The sequence below is a fragment of the Tachypleus tridentatus genome, chromosome 7, assembly GCF_004210375.1.
Source record: "Tachypleus tridentatus isolate NWPU-2018 chromosome 7, ASM421037v1, whole genome shotgun sequence".
NCBI lineage: Eukaryota > Metazoa > Arthropoda > Merostomata > Xiphosura > Limulidae > Tachypleus > Tachypleus tridentatus.
Genome location: NC_134831.1, coordinates 108139538 through 108160843, shown reverse-complemented (window position 1 = coordinate 108160843; position 21306 = coordinate 108139538). Strand labels below are relative to the sequence as shown.

The 21306-nt window shown below is 32.5% G+C and overlaps 1 protein-coding gene across 3 annotated transcripts in view; it reads left to right on the top strand.

Moving 5' to 3' along the window:
* Nucleotides 1-19090, top strand: part of LOC143256360 (uncharacterized) — a 188796-nt gene extending 169706 nt beyond the window's left edge. The window contains exons 5-6 of one of the 3 annotated variants that reach the window (XM_076513531.1): nt 16961-17185; nt 17368-19090. In XM_076513531.1, the coding sequence (XP_076369646.1) occupies nt 16961-17160 (200 nt within the window). In that variant the 3' untranslated portion in view covers nt 17161-17185; nt 17368-19090. Of the gene's footprint in view, nt 1-16960; nt 17204-17367 lie in introns of all 3 variants that reach the window. The other 2 variants (XM_076513532.1, XM_076513530.1) reach the window with 2 other exon arrangements.
* The last annotated feature ends 2216 nt before the right edge of the window (nt 19091-21306 follow it).

The window sequence follows — 21306 nt, the reverse complement described above, 5'->3', positions numbered from 1 at the left end:
TTGATAAAAGCATTTGAAGTAGCAGGTCATGACATAATTTGGACTGGGATACTGTCCAGAACTAACTGTGGGGATGAGGTTATAAGTAAATCACTAGAGCTGAATTCTAGGTTTAGGTTAGTATGTAAGGATGAGTAGCTAGGCTGGTGGGATCAAGTCAGTGGAAGAAGGGAGCTGTATGGGATGGATGGTTGACATTTAAATAGGATTGGATCTGGATATTAATTCAGCTGTAAGAGCAGTTTTAAACTACAAGTAAATAGTGCTAAAGGCCAGGATAAATCATATGCAAAAAGAATGAGAGGCAGAGAAATGTTTAACATAGGAAATGAGTGTAGAAATAGGTTTAATTAGGCTTAATTGTTACTATTGTAATGTTAGAAGTATAAGAAATAACAGATTAATTTAGAATATTAGTAGAAATGGACAATTTTGATGTAATGGGAATATCTGATATGTATAAAACAGAGATGAATTTGATGACAGAGTTACTTTAAAATACATGGTTATAGGTTATTTAATGGGACAGAGTAGTGAAAAGAGGGTGACTTTATATATAACAAGTTAAAGTTCAAGATATCAAAGATAATAGCAAGGAGACTGAATCCATTTGGGTTTCTATTAGTGAATACAAAGGGAGAACTATTTTACTGCAAATTTGTTAACCAACCAAATGATAATGATTAAACTAATGAAGAACATTTTAGTGAGATTAAAATTTCAGCTGTTAATGAATAAATAATTATAAGTAACTTTAATTTTAGATTTGTATGTTGGGAAATGTTGGATGGAGTCAAACCATGAGGTTTTTGGAAACTGTAAAGAATAGTTCTCTTCACTAATTAGTCAAGGAACCTATTAGAAATAATTTTGATTTAATTTATCATTAATGCCAATTATAGAAACGATTGAAAGGGTGAAACATCTAGGTACAAGTGATCGTTACAGTATTAGGTTTGATGTTTTGCTACATATGAAGAGTAATAAATAATGGTATTTTTGTTACAAATTTTAAAAAGTTAAGTTTTGAAAGGATGCGACAAGAATTATATGTTCTGAATTGTGCAGCTGAGGCATTTGGATACACTGATCAGATGTGGAAAATGTTTAAATATAAATTTTTAAACATTCAGCATTAACACAATCATTATAGAAAGAGAAGAATAGCTACAAATACACAAACCAGGTTGGATCACAAAGGTGGCTACAAATAAACCAGGTTGGATCACAAAGGTGGCTACAAATAAACCAGGATGGATCACAAAGGTGGCTACAAATAAACCAGGTTGGATCACAAAGGTGGCTACAAACAAACCAGGATGGATCACATAGGTGGCTACAAATACACAAAACAGGTTGGATCACAAAGGTGGCTACAAATAAACAAACCAGGTTGGATCACAAAGGTGGCTACAAATAAACCAGGTTGGATCACAAAGGTGGCTACAAACAAACCAGGATGGATCACATAGGTGGCTACAAATAAACAAACCAGGTTGGATCACAAAGGTGGCTACAAATATACAAAACAGGTTGGATCACAAAGGTGGCTACAAATAAACAAACCAGGTTGGATCACAAAGGTGGCTACAAATAAACAAACCAGGTTGGATCACAAAGGTGGCTACAAATACACAAACCAGGTTGGATCACAAAGGTGGCTACAAAAAAACAAACCAGGTTGGATCACAAAGGTGGCTACAAATAAACCAGGTTGGATCACAAAGGTGGCTACAAATAAACCAGGTTGGATCACAAAGGTGGCTACAAATAAACCAGGTTGGATCACAAGGGTGGCTACAAATAAACAAACCAGGTTGGATCACAAAGGTGGCTACAAATACACAAAACAGGTTGGATCACAAAGGTGGCTACAAATAAACAAACCAGGTTGGATCACAAAGGTGGCTACAAATAAACAAACCAGGTTGGATCACAAAGGTGGCTACAAATACACAAACCAGGTTGGATCACAAAGGTGGCTACAAATACACAAACCAGGTTGGATCACAAAGGTGGCTACAAAAAAACAAACCAGGTTGGATCACAAAGGTGGCTACAAATAAACCAGGTTGGATCACAAGGGTGGCTACAAATAAACCAGGTTGGATCACAAAGGTGGCTACAAATAAACAAACCAGGTTGGATCACAAAGGTGGCTACAAAAAAATAAACCAGGATGTATCACATAGGTGGCTACAAATAAACAAACCAGGTTGGATCACAAAGGTGGCTACAAATAAACAAACCAGGTTGAATCACAAAGGTGGCTACAAATACACAAACCAGGTTGGATCACAAAGGTGGCTACAAATAAACCAGGTTGGATCACAAAGGTGGCTACAAATAAACCAGGTTGGATCACAAGGGTGGCTACAAATAAACCAGGTTGGATCACAAAGGTGGCTACAAATACACAAACCAGGTTGGATCACAAAGGTGGCTACAAATACACAAACCAGGATGGATCACATAGGTGGCTACAAATAAACAAACCAGGTTGGATCACAAAGGTGGCTACAAATAAACAAAGCAGGTTGGATCACAAAGGTGGCTACAAATAAACAAACCAGGTTGGTTTACAAAAGAGTTCAAGAGATAACGATAATGAAAAACTTAACAAATTTAAGAAATTTAAATTGACTGATATGATGGGAGATTTAGAAGGTTATAGAATATCAAGATAATTGATTAACAGGAAATCAGGAGACCAAAAGGGATGTATGAGAAAAGGTTGGCTGGCAATGTAAACATTAGCAGTAAGAATTTATTTATGTACAATAAGGGTAAAAAAATGTTAGAATGGGGTAAGATCCTTGAGAGATGATAAAAGGAGGCTAGTATCTGATGATCATGAGGTTATTAAATTTTGCTTTTTATTCAGTTTTTGCTAATAAAGACTTAAGTAGTGTTTCATATCTTAACAGATGGAAGAAAGATCAAACAAAATAACTGCATTAATTTTGAGATAGTTAAGAAAACAATGAGAAGCCTAAAGAACAATAAGGCTCCTGGGCTGGTTAATGTTCTCCCAAAGGTTTTGAAGTATTGGATATATTAGCTATTTGCTAAACGTTTTTGATATTTTTTGAATACTGGGCAAGTACCAGAAGATTGAAAGTTAGCTAATATAACCCACATTTTCAAGAGAGGTAATAGAAATTGTCTCTGTAATTACAGACCCTTCAATTTCGTATCAGTTGTGAGAAAACTTAAGAAAATGTAATTAAATATGTAAAGTGATTTAACAAAGTTTAGAATTCTACTGAATAGTCAACTAAGGGAACATCTTGCTTTACAAGACTTGACATTCTTTAAAAAGGTTAATGTTTATATAGACAACTAAGGGAACATTTGCTTTACAAGACTTGACATTCTTTAAAAAGGTTAATGTTTATATAGATAACTAAGGGAACATCTTGCTTTACAAGTCTTGACATTCTTTAAAATGTTAATGTTTATATAGATAACTAAGGGAACATTTTGCTTTACAAGTCTTGACATTCTTTAAAAAGGTTAATGTTTATATAGATAACTAAGGGAACATCTTGCTTTACAAGTCTTGACATTCTTTAAAAAGGTTAATGTTTATATAGACAACTAAGGGAACATCTTGCTTTACAAGTCTTGGCATTCTTTAAAAAGGTTAATGTTTATATAGATGAAGATAAAGCTGTAGGTCAGGTGTATGTATTTTCAGAAAGCTTTTGGCAAGGTGCCACATAAAAGGCTTGTAAAAATTATCTCTAGGTGTGGAGGATAAGTTAACTAATTGAATAGAAAAGTGGCTTGATGACAGAAATCAAAGTATTGTCACAAATGGAGTTCAATCAAACTGTATTAATGTTGTAAGAGGTGTATCTCAGGGTTCAGTCTTAGGACCTTTACTCTTTATTTCCATTGGTGACATGGATGAAGGAATGGTCAATAAATTATTTAAATTTGCAAATGATATTAAGGTCTTTGGTGGAGTGAGCTGTGAAGAGGATGCTGCTGATTTACAAAAGGAGTTAGATAATTTAGTAAGTAGGGCAAATAAATGGCAGATGAGTTTTTATTATAATAAATGCATAATGCATTTGGGTTATCATAATTTGATTATAAGTATAATTTGGATGGTAATAACCTAATATGAATGAAGTGATCTTAATGTAATAGTTGATCGTTCTCTATCCAAAGATTGTACTGTTGTTAGTTGTAGGACAAATAAGATTTTTTGTATCTAAAGAAATAGTGAGTTAAAAATTTTGAAAACGTTATAATTTCATTTTATAGGTCACTGACTTACTGGAACGAAGGAGATTATTTATTCATTCTTGGTAGGTATTTCAGTTTGAAAATCACTTGAGGTTTACAGAAAACTGAGATAGACAACAGGAGGCAACAGAAAATATTCTATTCCTATTACGAGTATGGCCATATTTGGAAGTTTGGAAGTTTTGGGTAGAAGTTGAAAATATTAAACTTGGCTGGTGAGAGATTAACTTTTGTTTCTAGGGTTGATTGAGGAAAGCCGTCAGAAGATGGACTGCTTGTTGAAATAATGTCTGTATATGGCGGATAACTTCTCATTCTAGTGATCGATGGTCCTTCAGAGATGCAGGGATTTATAAATCCTATGTCTGAAAAATTTGATGTGGAAGGGAAACAGGAAAACCCACTTTCACTGATTGAACAATGAATACCTAAGGAAACCAGAAAATGGAAAAAAAAAGAAAATTCTGATGATATAATAGGATGTGTAGCTTTTTGTATAACAAAGCTACATCGAGCTATCTGCTGAGTCCACCGAGGGTAATTGAACCCTGATTTTAGCGTTGTAAATCCATAGACTTACTGCTGTACTAGCAGGGAACCGGATATAATAGAAGGAAGGAAGGATTAACAGACGTACATGAAGTTATTGATGTAAATTAACTAGCATATAAAGTTTCTTTTCTTGAAGAAACAGCTGAATGGTGGATGCAATCTGAAGAGGGCTCTGCCGTTTGGATCTTTGTCATTCTCATAGTTACTGGGAAAATGATGTCGGAAAAAATGAAAACGAGCCACGTGGCACGTGTCATCAGTAGATTCATAACTGTAAAAAGAAATTAAGTTCGAGGAAGCTTGTCTGGCGAGTTATTCTGAAAGGTCAAGCTGTTTCACGCTATTTATCTGGTTGAATTCCTTTTTTCCTGGTGAACGTTCAAGTTTTAGTCTGTTGATCAAGTGTTCCTGTATTATCATGAGATGTTCCTGCCTTCTAAGTTTGTATGTTCTGTTCTTAAGACTTATTGTATTGTATTTTATTCTTTGTTCATTGTAGTTTGAATGTGTTTTGCTTTTCTTGCTTGATGTTTTATTGGCAGGTCTCTGGTGGTTTACTGCTTTACTGCTATAAAATGGAAGAAGTAAAAGAAACATCCTTGGGAAAGTATATGATATACAGTTTGCTTGTAGGTAGTCACTACTTTCATGAAGTGTGATGGCTTTCTAGGTTTCTTCGAGGTGATCCTGCATCCTCCTTGTATTGTGGTGTGTGTATCATGTTCTAATGCATGGTTATGGTTTGGTACACGTTCTGCAAGACAAGTATGTGAAGGCTGGAACTCTTCTTCGAGGATTGACGTTTAGCTTGTGAGCTGGACTTCCAGGGTTGGTATAAGTAACACAGGTTGTCAAGAGTCGTAAGATATCACCTATGCATAACGTTTTTGTGGCCTCAGAACTAAAGGATATTGGGCTTGCATCTATGGTCGAAGTATGAAACTTCTCAGTCTGAACAGTCTTTGGATATTCCATCAGTGATAAGTGGCGACGTTGACATTGTCTTAGAGGTCTCACAGTTCGACGACGAATTTCTAACGGTCTGTAACCACTATCAAAAATGAATATTAGTTGACCTTGATAGATTGAAAAGCACTTGCTGAAGTGATTAAGATTATTAGTTCATTAATTCAAAGACTGACATTTTGTTAAAGAATAACAAGGCGTAGGAAGGGGTTTATTAGTTTATTGAATTCCTTGTTTGTATGTAATGTTGGATTTTATTATCTGGGATATTTTAAAAATATTTTATGAATAATGTTCAACATGGTTTTAGATAGAGGTTCTGAGGTCGCCAACCTGTTAGGTTTTATATAAAAATACACACATATAAGATTCCTGATGTTTTGGTTGAATAAATTCTACTAATACTGTGTATCTTAACTTTCACAAAAGTTTTTGATAAAGATGCACACAAAAAGCAAGTTGAACACTTCAAATTACATGGTTTAGTATCACATCCATCAGACAGGGATTTTTTAATCATAACAATTGTTTGTTGTTTCTCAAATGATATGAATACCATTTTAGTTAAGACTTTATATTTTGTATTGCGATCAACTTTTAGTGTAAAAATGTATTTTGCAAATTAAAATTACTTTTCAGTCCATAGGAGCAAGTTATTCAAGTATAGCTTGAAGATTGTTGTTGTTTTTTTAATTTTGCGCAAAAGCTACACGAGGGCTGTCTGCGCTAGCCGCCCCTACTTTTGTAGTGTAAGACCAGAGGGAAGGTAGCTGGTCATTACCATCCACCGCCAATGATTGAGCTACTCTTTTACCAACGAATAGTGGGATTTACCGTCACGTTATGATGCCCCACGGCTGAAAGGGTGATCATGTTTGGTGCGACATGGGTTCGAACCCGCAATCGTCGGATTAGGAGTCGAGTGCCTTAACCAACTGGCCATTCCGGGCCGTCTTCTCCGAATGTAATATCAGATAGTTAAAGTAGAAAGTCTCGGTACTTTATCAGTGATAGAAAAAGTTAAAACTAACTAAAAACTGGCTTCTTATTGTTGGTTAGTAGCCATTTACTGCAATAATTGGTGTAGCTTCTTGAACAATTATGACACTTGTAGAAAAGTAGGATTGTAAAAATAGAACAGTTGTGATTATAGATTTAAGTTATAGATTTTGTTTGTTTGGGAATTTCGCACAAAGCTACTCGAGGGCTATCTGTGCTAGCCGTCCCTAATTTAGCAGTGTAAGACTAGAGGGAAGGCAGCTAGTCATCACCACCCACCGCCAACTCTTGGGCTACTCTTTTACCAACGAATAGTGGGATTGATCGTCACATTATACACCCCCACGGCTGGGAGGGCGAGCATGTTTAGCGCGACGCGGGCGCGAACCCGTGACCCTCGGATTACGAGTCGCACGCCTTACGCGCTAGGCCATGCCGGGCCTCCTAAGTTATAGAACTGGAGATAATACTAAGAGGCTTTCTTTGTTTTGACATTAGGCGCAAAGTTACACAATGGGCTAACTGAGACATGCCTACCGCTGGTATCGAACTCTAATTTTATGAGCCAATTACCCTACCTCTGAATCACCGCGAGACAAAATGGTGGACATAACACCAAGAACCGTAAAATGGTTTATTTGCAGTTTGGATATTTATGAAAATTCTTATTGTTCTCGTTAATTAATGAAAGATAGATGTTCTAAAGAAAACTTAGATTTAGGTGAGATTATTGATAATAGCTTGAGAAATTTGATAGATTGTTTGTAAGTAATCCAAAAACTTAATTCAACTCTAAAATACTGATTTTAATTTGACTTGCAACAGTTAATCCTCCAGTATAAAATGGTGACAAAATTTTAATCGGATTAGTGGGATTGTTAATCCCAACGTATTACGCTAATTATTTATAAATAAATAAATAATTTATTTATGACTTAAATAAAACATAATAATGTATTTCAACTCCTTACTTAGAAAATGTATGGAGCATTATTACAACGATAGACGGTCTAAAATATTCAATTAAGAACAAAAGTTTAACATTTCTTTAATTTTTTGTACTGGAACAAAAATGAAGCGAAGTCGACTTGATTCAAATATTACTTATTTTTTATGGCTGTAAATGTCGAGTAAAGTTTGATGCTTACACAAAATTTATTTTTATCATAATTGTAAACTTGTCGATAGTTTGAATTATTTTCGAATGTGGTATTCTTACATTCTAATATTTGCAAAGATAAGACTTTTATAACACTAAATACATTTGAACTTAAATAAACTGAATAATGTTTCAGTTAGAAAATAAAAAGACTGGCTACGAGTTGTAATGGAAAATGGCAGCTTTTATTTACTTCTAACCATGGCCAGGTGGTTAAGACACCCGACTCGTCATCTGAGGGTTGCAGATTCGAATTCCCGCAACACCAAACATGCTTGCCCTTACAATCATTAGAGCATTATAGCGATCAATCCCACTATTTGTTGGTAAAAAGTACCCCAAGAGTTGTTAGTGGGTAGTGATGACTAGCTGCCTTTCTTCTAATTTTACACTGCTAAATTAGGGACGGCTAAGGCAGATAGCCCTTGAGTAGCTTTGCGCGAAATTCAAAACAAACAAGTTTCTAGTGAACCACAAAGGAACAAGATAGCTAAAACGAAATTAACTCAATAGTTTTTTGACATACGTGTTTACAATGGCAGATTTAAGGTTGTGTGGATTCAGAGGCTAATAATTTTTGCGAGTTCAACATCCCAAGTAAATTTACGTAGAATAAAATTATCAATGGGCTACCATTTAAAACCATAGGCCCTAGCGCTAAGTCCCCCCTCTAGCCTCTACCTAAATACGCCACTGCATGTTCATGCAAAAACTGGATAGATTTAGTAAAACCGATAAAAGTGTTAAATTTTTACATTGTAAGGTATTAGATGTATGGTATGCATGCATATCACAAATATATGGATGTATAATACTTTATTTAGCTTAAACTATTCACTTGAGTGATAGACACACGGCTAAACGGTCAGGTCGAAGACTCATATGGTTCAAGCATATTTGTCATTAATTTGGAACTACGGAGCAGCAGTAAAGGAAATGGGTTTAAAACATGTGTGTCTGAAATGCTGCTTCTATCTGAATAGATGGAACGACTGTTGACACTCTTTATACACCCGCAGCTGAAAGTACAGAGCATGTTTTGTAGCACCACGTTTAGAACCCGGTATCAGTGAATTGAGTTACAGTCAGATATGTTTATCATTAGGTCAGTCTTAATCCACGAATGGTTGCACATGGTTTTGATGAATGAAAAGATGAACTTGATGACTTTAAGGTGTTTTTTTCTCATAACTTGTTTTATTCTTTTAAAATTGAGTAAATGGCTGTTTTCTTACTTGACTAATGAGTAGAAAGAAATAGAAAAAATTAAAACCAGCACTTTGAAACTAGAAAATAATGTGCAAGAAATGAGTGTATTTAATGAAATTAAAACGTTTTGCAAAATATTGAAACATGTCCATAACTGATTTATTTTAAAATTAAAATAATATATGTTTAACGATCCCTTAACAAATAATTGCCGTATAACACTTGATAGGCTTTGTCGTGTGGTTGAAGGGTTTATGTTTTTATGATAAAGAATTGTTATGCGTCCGATATAAAATATATATTTATGTGTTGTTTGTTATTTTGTCTCTTATTATCTTATGTTGTGAAGGGTTGTGTTGCAAACAGAAACTATATCAGGTACGCTAATTTTATGTTATTTTTACTCGGCAGCAGTTTTGTCAATTAAGTTTTTGTTTTTGTAAGTGCAACCTTTAGTTTTAAGTTTAACTTTTAAGATACGGTGTACTAGAATTTCTAGATCACTGGTGGTAGGATAAGACAGATTCCGAAATTTCAGTTTTTATTTTCTAAAACTAAGTAACAAGAGAAATAATGAGTTTCGTGGAAAGCAGCCCTATAATTTGTATGAAACTTAAAAGTTACATTTAAAGATATAAAACTATTGAGAAGCTTACCATAACAAAGCTGATATTGATGGTAATATTACTATAGTGGCAAGTACAGGTCTTTCTGATTTATAAAATTCATAGTAACAAAGACGGTTAACTTCCAATAAGTCAACTCCATATGGAAAGAAAGAAGAAAGTTATACATATACCAAGATATTGATTTTAATGTTACATTCAACATTAGTTATGCATTAATTTTAAGGTTATTGTCAATTAACTGGAAAACCTGTTTTAAATTAAGATTTTTAAGAGGTGAAATATGTCTGTTATAATGTTTATTTAAAAAATACAGAGACTTACGGTAAAACTAAAGATTATATACGTGTATACAATATTTTTCTCCTTTTGCATGTAAAAGAACCCAAGAATGTCAGTGTGACAGAAAGCCATTTAACTCATGAAGTTCACCACCATCCATCAAAACCAGCAAGAAAGTCATAGAGTTAAACAAAATAGAGCCTTTTGCATTAATGTCAAAAACAATTGTTTTAAGATAATCAGAATAAAAGTATGACATACTACAACAAACATACCATTCCAGTATCTATGTTTATTAGCCATAATAAAACAAATATCTAATCATTGTAATGGTATATAGCTAAATCTATAATTTATTGGCCCAACAATTAATAATTACTATGCATTTAAGTTTCTGATCTTCTGCTTTCTCAAACTCCATTTTAATTGGTTGAGTCTGGTTCCTGTAGTGACTATCACCCACTTGGTTTACATATCTACCACTCTATATATTGGGAGAGAATATGAAATGATTTCATTGACTAGTAAGAAAAAGTACAGATTTTGGAACTGTTTATGTTTGTTGAACACTTGATGTCATACAGTGGTGTGATGTTGAACGCTTGGTGTCACACAGTGGTGTGATGTTGAACGCTTGGTGTCATACAGTGGTGTGATGTTGAAGCGCTTGGTGTCATACAGTGGTGTGATGTTGAGCGCTTGGTGTCATACAGTGGTGTGATGTTGAGCGCTTGGTGTCAGACAGTGGTGTGATGTTGAACGCTTGGTGTCACACAGTGGTGTGATGTTGAACGCTTGGTGTCACACAGTGGTGTGATGTTGAACGCTTGGTGTCATACAGTGGTGTGATGTTGAACGCTTGGTGTCATACAGTGGCGTGATGTTGAACGCTTGGTGTCACACAGTGGCGTGATGTTGAACGCTTGGTGTCATACAGTGGTGTGATGTTGAAGCGCTTGGTGTCATACAGTGGTGTGATGTTGAGCGCTTGTGTCATACAGTGGTGTGATGTTGAGCGCTTGGTGTCATACAGTGGTGTGATGTTGAACGCTTGGTGTCATACAGTGGTGTCATGTTGAACGCTTGGTGTCATACAGTGGTGTCATGTTGAACGCTTGGTGTCATACAGTGGTGTGATGTTGAACGCTTGGTGTCATACAGTGGTGTGATGTTGAACGCTTGGTGTCATACAGTGGTGTGATGTTGAACACTTGGTGTTACAGTTTTTGTGCTATAATACACATCTCATATCAGTTTCCATAACTCTTCTAACGTTAGAATAACATCCTGATCTCATTTTTCATAGTAATGAAACTTATAACAATTGTATTTGTATTTTGTATTTCTATTATCACTTCATAACCTCCAGAATGTTTATCTATAAAGAAATTTCAAACAAGAATGCATTAAATTTAACACTTTCTTCTAATAATTTTTGATCAGACAACCTTTTCATAAAATTATAATCTCATACTTATATTTTGTTTTCATTAGACAAGAACAGTATCTGCATTTTGTTCAAACGTTGCTTTCACACAAACATACAAATATTCATAATGCAACTGTAAGTGAACTTAGTACTAACTGCATAGAGTCATATGGGATGAATATAGTTTTTTCACATGTGAATGAGAAATATATGAGATGATATATCAGTTTATGTAAGAGAAAATATTGAGATGCTATATGGCATCAGAATTGCTTAGGGAAATCCTATTGTTGATGTGATATGTGGACATCATGTATTATTGAAGGTATGTTGATGTGATTATTAAGATATGACTGAAATGTTACATGTAAAACTTGTATGTGAAAAGATGTATTGATGTAATACAAGTTCTTCAATCAGTATTGAAGGATAACAAGATGTATTGATGTAATACAAGTTCTTCAATCAGTATTGAAGGATAACAAGATGTATTGATGTAATACAAGTTTTTCAATCAGTATTGAAGGATAACAACATGTATTTATGTAATACAAGTTCTTCAATCAGTATTGAAGGATAACAACATGTATTGGTGTAATACAAGTTCTTCAATCAGTATTGAAGGATAACAAGATGTATTGATGTAATACAAGTTCTTCAATCAGTATTGAAGGATAACAAGATGTATTGATGTAATACAAGTTTTTCAATCAGTATTGAAGGATAACAACATGTATTGATGTAATACAAGTTCTTCAATCAGTATTGAAGGATAACAACATGTATTGGTGTAATACAAGTTCTTCAATCAGTATTGAAGGATAACAACATGTATTGGTGTAATACAAGTTCTTCAATCAGTATTGAAGGATAACAACATGTATTGATGTAATACAAGTTCTTCAATCAGTAATTGAAGGATAACAACATGTATTGGTGTAATACACGTTCTTCAATCAGTAATTGAAGGATAACAACATGTATTGGTGTAATACACGTTCTTCAATCAGTAATTGAAGGATAACAACATGTATTGGTGTAATACAAGTTTTTCAATCAGTATTGAAGGATAACAACATGTATTGATGTAATACAAGTTCTTCAATCAGTAATTGAAGGATAACAACATGTATTGGTGTAATACACGTTCTTCAATCAGTAATTGAAGGATAACAACATGTATTGGTGTAATACACGTTCTTCAATCAGTATTGAAGGATAACAAGATGTATTGATGTAATACAAGTTCTTCAATCAGTATTGAAGGATAACAAGATGTATGGATGTAATACAAGTTCTTCAGTCAGTATTGAAGGATAACAACATGTATTGGTGTAATACAAGTTCTTCAATCAGTATTGAAGGATAACAAGATGTATGGATGTAATACAAGTTCTTCAATCAGTATTGAAGGATAACAACATGTATTGGTGTAATACAAGTTCTTCAATCAGTATTGAAGGATAACAACATGTATTGGTGTAATACAAGTTCTTCAATCAGTATTGAAGGATAACAACATGTATTGGTGTAATACAAGTTCTTCAATCAGTATTGAAGGATAACAACATGTATTGGTGTAATACAAGTTCTTCAATCAGTATTGAAGGATAACAAGATGTATGGATGTAATACAAGTTCTTCAATCAGTATTGAAGGATAACAACATGTATTGGTGTAATACAAGTTCTTCAATCAGTATTGAAGGATAGCAAGACGTATAGATGTAATACAAGTTCTTCAGTTGGTATTGAAAGATAGCAAGACGTATAGATGTAATACAAGTTCTTCAGTTGGTATTGAAAGATAGCAAGACGTATAGATGTAATACAAGTTCTTCAGTTGGTATTAGGGGATAGCAAGATGTATTGATTAATCATTCAGTATTATGGTTTATAATATTTCTTGATATGATATAGAATATGTGATGTTACCAATCTAGTTAGTCTAGTATTGGAACAAGAATACAATTATAAATGTAAATATATTGTAACACAAAAGACAACTGTCAACACACCATAAGTAGATATACCATAACACTAAAAACAACTGTCAATATATCATAAGTAGATGCATTGTAACACCAATAAACAACTATCAACATACCTCAGAATACTAGGTATATCTTGAACATTGTTAGACCTCAAAATACAATCTGTTTCTTTAACTATGTACTATAGTATAGTAACAGAACTAACAGGTATATAAACCACTACTCAATATAATATAGTAACAGAACTAACAGGTGTATAAACCACTACTTAATGTAATATAGTAACAGAACTAACAGGTATATAAACCACTACTCAATGTAATATAGTAACAGAACTGACAGGTGTATAAACCACTACTTAATGTAATATAGTAACAGAACTAACAGGTGTATAAACCACTACTCAATATAATATAGTAACAGAACTAACAGGTATATAAACCACTACTTAATGTAATATAGTAACAGAACTGACAGGTGTATAAACCACTACTTAATGTAATATAGTAACAGAACTAACAGGTGTATAAACCACTACTCAATATAATATAGTAACAGGACTAACAGGTATATAAACCACTACTCAATGTAATATAGTAACAGAACTGACAGGTGTATAAACCACTACTTAATGTAATATAGTAACAGAACTGACAGGTGTATAAACCACTACTTAATGTAATATAGTAACAGAACTAACAGGTGTATAAACCACTACTCAATATAATATAGTAACAGGACTAACAGGTGTATAAACCACTACTTAATGTAATATAGTAACAGAACTAACAGGTATATAAACCACTACTCAATATAATATAGTAACAGGACTAACAGGTGTATAAACCACTACTTAATGTAATATAGTAACAGAACTAACAGGTATATAAACCACTACTCAATATAATATAGTAACAGAACTAACAGGTGTATAAACCACTACTTAATGTAATATAGTAACAGAACTAACAGGTATATAAACCACTACTCAATATAATATAGTAACAGAACTAACAGGTATATAAACCACTACTCAATATAATATAGTAACAGAACTAACAGGTGTTTAAACCACTACTTAATGTAATATAGTAACAGAACTAACAGGTATATAAACCACTACTCAATGTAATATAGTAACAGAACTAACAGGTGTATAAACCACTACTTAATGTAATATAGTAACAGAACTAACAGGTGTATAAACCACTACTTAATGTAATATAGTAACAGAACTAACAGGTATATAAACCACTACTCAATGTAATATAGTAACAGAACTAACAGGTGTATAAACCACTACTTAATGTAATATAGTAACAGAACTAACAGGTATATAAACCACTACTCAATGTAATATAGTAACAGAACTAACAGGTATATAAACCACTACTCAATATAATATAGTAACAGAACTAACAGGTATGTAAACCACTACTTAATGTAATATAGTAACAGAACTAACAGGTGTATAAACCACTACTCAATGTAATATAGTAACAGAACTAACAGGTATATAAACCACTACTCAATGTAATATAGTAACAGAACTAACAGGTATATAAACCACTACTCAATATAATATAGTAACAGAACTAACAGGTATATAAACCACTACTCAATATAATATAGTAACAGAACTAACAGGTGTATAAACCACTATTTAATGTAATATAGTAACAGAACTAACAGGTGTATAAACCACTACTCAATGTAATATAGTAACAGAACTAACAGGTATATAAACCACTACTCAATATAATATAGTAACAGAACTAACAGGTGTATAAACCACTACTCAATGTAACATAGTAACAGAACTAACAGGTATATAAACCACTACTCAATATAATATAGTAACAGAACTAACAGGTGTATAAACCACTACTCAATATAATATAGTAACAGAACTAACAGGTGTATAAACCACTACTTAATGTAATATAGTAACAGAACTAACAGGTATATAAACCACTACTCAATATAATATAGTAACAGAACTAACAGGTGTTTAAACCACTACTTAATGTAATATAGTAACAGAACTAACAGGTATATAAACCACTACTCAATGTAATATAGTAACAGAACTAACAGGTGTATAAACCACTACTTAATGTAATATAGTAACAGAACTAACAGGTGTATAAACCACTACTCAATGTAATATAGTAACAGAACTAACAGGTGTATAAACCACTACTTAATGTAATATAGTAACAGAACTAACAGGTATATAAACCACTACTCAATGTAATATAGTAACAGAACTAACAGGTATATAAACCACTACTCAATATAATATAGTAACAGAACTAACAGGTATATAAACCACTACTCAATGTAATATAGTAACAGAACTAACAGGTATATAAACCACTACTCAATATAATATAGTAACAGAACTAACAGGTATGTAAACCACTACTCAATGTAATATAGTAACAGAACTAACAGGTATATAAACCACTACTCAATGTAATATAGTAACAGAACTAACAGGTGTATAAACCACTACTCAATATAATATAGTAACAGAACTAACAGGTATGTAAACCACTACTTAATGTAATATAGTAACAGAACTAACAGGTGTATAAACCACTACTCAATGTAACATAGTAACAGAACTAACAGGTATATAAACCACTACTCAATATAATATAGTAACAGAACTAACAGGTGTATAAACCACTACTCAATGTAATATAGTAACAGAACTAACAGGTATATAAACCACTACTTAATGTAATATAGTAGCAGAAGTAACAGTATGTAAACCACTACTCAGTGTAATATAGCAACAGAACTAACAGGTGTATAAACTACTGTTGAATGTAATATAGTGACAGAACTAACAGGTATATAAACTACTATTCAATGTAATATAATATATTAACAGAACTAACAGGTATATAAACTACTATTCAATGTAATATAATATAGTAACAAACTAACAGGTATATAAACTACTGTTGAATGTAATATAATATGGTAACAGAACTAACAGGTATATAAACTACTATTCAATATTAGATAATATATTAACAGAACTAACAGGTATATAAACTACTATTGAATGTAATATAATATAGTAACAGAACTAACAGGTGTATAAACTACTATTGAATGTAATATAATATAGTAACAGAACTAACAGGTGTGTAAACTACTATTCAATGTAATATAATATAGTAACAGAACTAACAGGTGTGTAAACTACTATTCAATGTAATATAATATAGTAACAGAACTAACAGGTATATAAACTACTGTTGAATGTAATATAATATAGTAACAGAACTAACAGGTATATAAACTACTGTTGAATGTAATATAATATGGTAACAGAACTAACAGGTATATATAAACTACAATTGTGTACTGTACTATATCATCATTTTATTGATATATGAAGTAATGAATGTAATATTTCTACGAGTTAGAATGTCACCAAGTTAAAGTTGTAATTTTATATTCTTTTCTAGACTCGTTTTGGCATCATAACAGTGATAGCCAGTCTTCCTTCGTGTGTCCATTGTGCAACTTGAGTTTCAGGTCTTATAACTCACAGAAAGTCCATTTTCATCATCAACATAAAAGCCATAGAAATTTTCCATGTCGATCCTGTGGGAAAATATTCACTAGAAGACACACTATGTTACAACATTGTCGTTTGAAACATTAATGTGACCAGAAACTTGTGTTTTATGGTAATCCATACAGTATTGGTAGTGTGTTTTATTAGTTATTTACATGTTTTTCCTTCTCCTTTAAAGATGTCTATTTATAGTCTGTTGTTGAAGAACCTTACAATAGATGGAGTTAAGGATGTTGTGAAATGCTTTTAGAAAGTAAAATAATACATCAATAACATTCTTTTTTACTTATTTAGGGAACATCAGAAATGGAGACAGCTTACTTCAATCCATTTGTCCAGTCTGCCACAAACTGTTCAACTCCTATGAATCATGGAGAGTTCATAATCATTATCAACATAAGAGCCACAGAAACTTTGTTTGTAGAGCTTGTGGGAAAGTGTTTACTAGAAATCATGCAATGTTACAACATTATCGATTGAAACATGGGTCACCGAAAGTTCTCTAGGAGATAAAACGTCATCAGAATTCATCTTTTGTGTAAACAGTGAAACAACGTGGTTATTCTGATTTACTGTATATCTCCTGTAAATATTGAGTATTGAGAAATTTTTTATTTGTTTTGATACTTGTTCTTCTGTTGTTGTCAATCCAAACCAGTCATTACTACATGTCAGTAACATGGTCCATCATATCTAGCTGTGAGTAATCCAGCATTATGAATAACATAGAGAATCCGAAACAGAACTACTTTATTTAAAGTTACGTAAGAAAAGATTATTTATACTTGTCTATTTATAAATGTAACACTGAGAGTGATATTATTGTAAACTGTATTCCACTTGTAAAAGTTATGTTGTGGCAGTAAATTTGGTTTTTGAGAAAGATCACTTTGTATTTCTGGAGTTATTCACCTAATGGTGTTTGTCTCAATTAATTTCAGATTTGGGCAGTATCAATATTATTACACTGTGTTAGTTCATTTTCTGTAATGTTCACCATGATCTGTCTTTATTCTTAAAATGAACAAAAAAGTTTCATTTTGTTACAAAGTTACTATTAAAGAACAATTGTCAGTTTATAATTAATTATATTTATTGAAGGTTCCATCACACCTCTCTGATATCTATAAAGAAGAGATATGACTTCAGAAATTTGTATTTGGTAAAAAAAATATTATTTTCTCAGTTTGTTATATCATAAAGATATTCATATCTAGTAAAAGTTGAATTCATGGGTAATTATATTATAATGTTATTGAAATATCTTGATGTAAATACCTGAAAATGATTTTTTTATTATGTGTGTTTTTAAGTGAACCACAATTGTTTTAATATGTTGAGCTTCCCAAGAGAGCGAAGTAAAATATTTTAGATCCAAGTTTTTATCTCGTAGTATTTGTCTTTACAAAGTCAGTTTTCTTGTGAATGTTGAAAACACATGATGAAACAATGTAATTTTATTTGAAATTATGACATACATTATGAATGAAACGTTAACATGAAATACACAGTGGCTCATATACTCAGATGTGTATCACGGTTAACGTGTTCTAACATGAGATAAACATCAATAAACAGTGGCTCATACACCCAGGTGTATGTCATGGTTAAGGTGTTTTAACATGAAATAATGTGTTTTTTAAGACCTATGTTTGTGAAGTTTTGTAAATAAGGAGAGATAACTCTTTACAAATAATTCATATATTCATTATTGGGGTCACTTTTTCAATGTTGTGACTTGTAGCAAAGTTCTGTCGAACATTGTATTACGTATTTGGTGTCATAGTTACCAACTATTCATTTTACTGTATATAACTGATTTAGTAACAGTGTATGGTAGAAGAAACACTAGTTAGAGTAAATTAGAAAACCCTATAATGATTGTGTTTTCAAAACACGAATCTCTCTTCAAACACCCACATACAGGTTTTTTTATGTTGAAGTGGATTTTTAACCTACATATTTTCCTTATGTCATGTACCAGTTACAACATAATAAAATAAGTGTTTTAATCACCTATTGTTATTGAGTTAATTAGACAAGAAGATATATCCCTCTACTGGCAATTTACCTGTTAAAATTTAATAAAGGTTTCATACAATCTATCTTTGTGGAGTACATTGAACAAGGAGATATAAGTCTATGCTGCCAATTTACCTGTTAAAAATTAAAATATGGGTTTTCACAACATATATTTGTGGAGTTTATAAGAGATAAAGATACAACCAACTGCTAGTTGCTGAACCATTTTAAACTTGGAACACACTAGAACAGCTATTTCTGATTTTGTGAGACGAGAAATTCTGATTTCTTATTCTATGCAAAGACTGGTCATTCTGATGATCACCACTATTAATTTTCTACATGATGGTCAATTCTTCCAATAACATACACTACGATTGGAAATTATAGATGTAAACGTGTATCGTTAGTATCCACTACCACTGAAGATTATATATGTAAACATGTATTCTTTGTATCCACTACCACTGTTGAAGATAATAGATGTAAATGTATTCTTAGTAACCACTACCACTGAAGATTATAGATGTAAACATGTATTCTTTGTATGCACTATTACAGGAGATTATAGATGTAAACATGTATTCTTTGTATGCACTATTACAGAAGATTATAGATGTAAACATATATTCTTTTTATCCAGTATAACTGACATGTATAGACTTTATGATATTTTGTATGTGTAACTGACGTATGTAGACCTTATGACGTTTTGTGCATGTAACTGACAAGTACAGACGTGTATTGACATTAGCATTCCTTAGATGCAACATCCAGTGCAAATTCATATGAACTGTCATTTTTTATCAATAAGTAACACAAAACACACTTTGTTATTATAATGTTAAAAGTTCTTGACTTATTTTAAAGCTTCATATAAATGTATTGTTGTAGTTATTTCAGGAAAATCAGATTTTTAGAAATGTAATTATTTTTCTTCTTTGTTAAAGATCTGGATAACAGGACATATGTAACTGTGGAATATGGTAATCAAACACTATTTGAGTATTACAGAACTTTAGTGTTTTCTTTAGTTGTAAATACAAAGGTTGTCTTATGTTTCTTTTCATAAGTTTGTAGCACTTGATTTACTTTTTTATGGAAATTTGTCTTTCACCAGTAAAGCTCAGAGTTTTAGAAAATCTATTATAAATGTTATATTGTACTAGAAGCAAAACTTTTCTTCACCACCTAGATTTGATTGTTATGACTTCTTTTGTCAGATAAGCCAGAATATAGGACATTGAATCAAAGCATCATGAATTCATCATTTATATGTCCAATCTGCAAGAAATCTTTCAAGTCATACAAATCAGAAAGAACCCATTTTCATTACCAACATACAAGTCATGAAACTTCATTTGCAACATTTGTGGGAAGACTTTTACACGAAAGCATGCTGTTTTTCGACACTATCGGGTGAAACACCAATCAGACAGTGGTGTTGGGTTACGAGCATGAACAATGTGAAGATGTTTTTTATTAGTTAAGTTTTTATTTTAATTGAATTTCAGAAGTTTTAACATTAGTTTTTCTTTATGCTAAGAAGAAGATTAGTGAATATGAAGGAACATTGTAGTTATACATACTACAGGTGTACATCTTTTTTACTATGTTTTTGTTGATTTTTATTCATAGGGGCTTTTTTGCTAGTATATTGTGCATCCCACTCTGTGGCAAGTGGTACCTGACCAGATGTACTTTTTCCCAAAATCCAAACTGTCTAGTCTTTGACCATGCTTGATGTTAATTGCATTGTGGCTCTTCCTGTAGTGGACCTATGTACAAGTACAGATGCTGTCAGATGTTCATTGGTTGACTTTATCAACATTATAGGTCTTCTTTTCAAAATAGGATATTGCAACCACCCATTGCAGTGTTTCTGGTGATATGTTCTTATTGTGCATTTTCCTCTCCTTTCTTCTATTGGGTATGAGTTTTTACCACTTACCAGTTTCTAGCTGTTGGTCCATGGATGCTTGTCTTCCTGAGTGATGCATGATAACCACTCAGTTAAGAGTAGGGTGGTGGCAGTCTGCAATTGTCAGTTGCATACACTATTTGCTTCTGTGGACCTGATGTATCATTCCAGAATCCATTAGGGTTTGATTGTAGCACTACATTATATTAACATATTTGTATCTGAGAAATTGTTTTTTTCCACTATGACATTCTTCCTTTCTACCATTCTCAAGATGTACATTACTGATG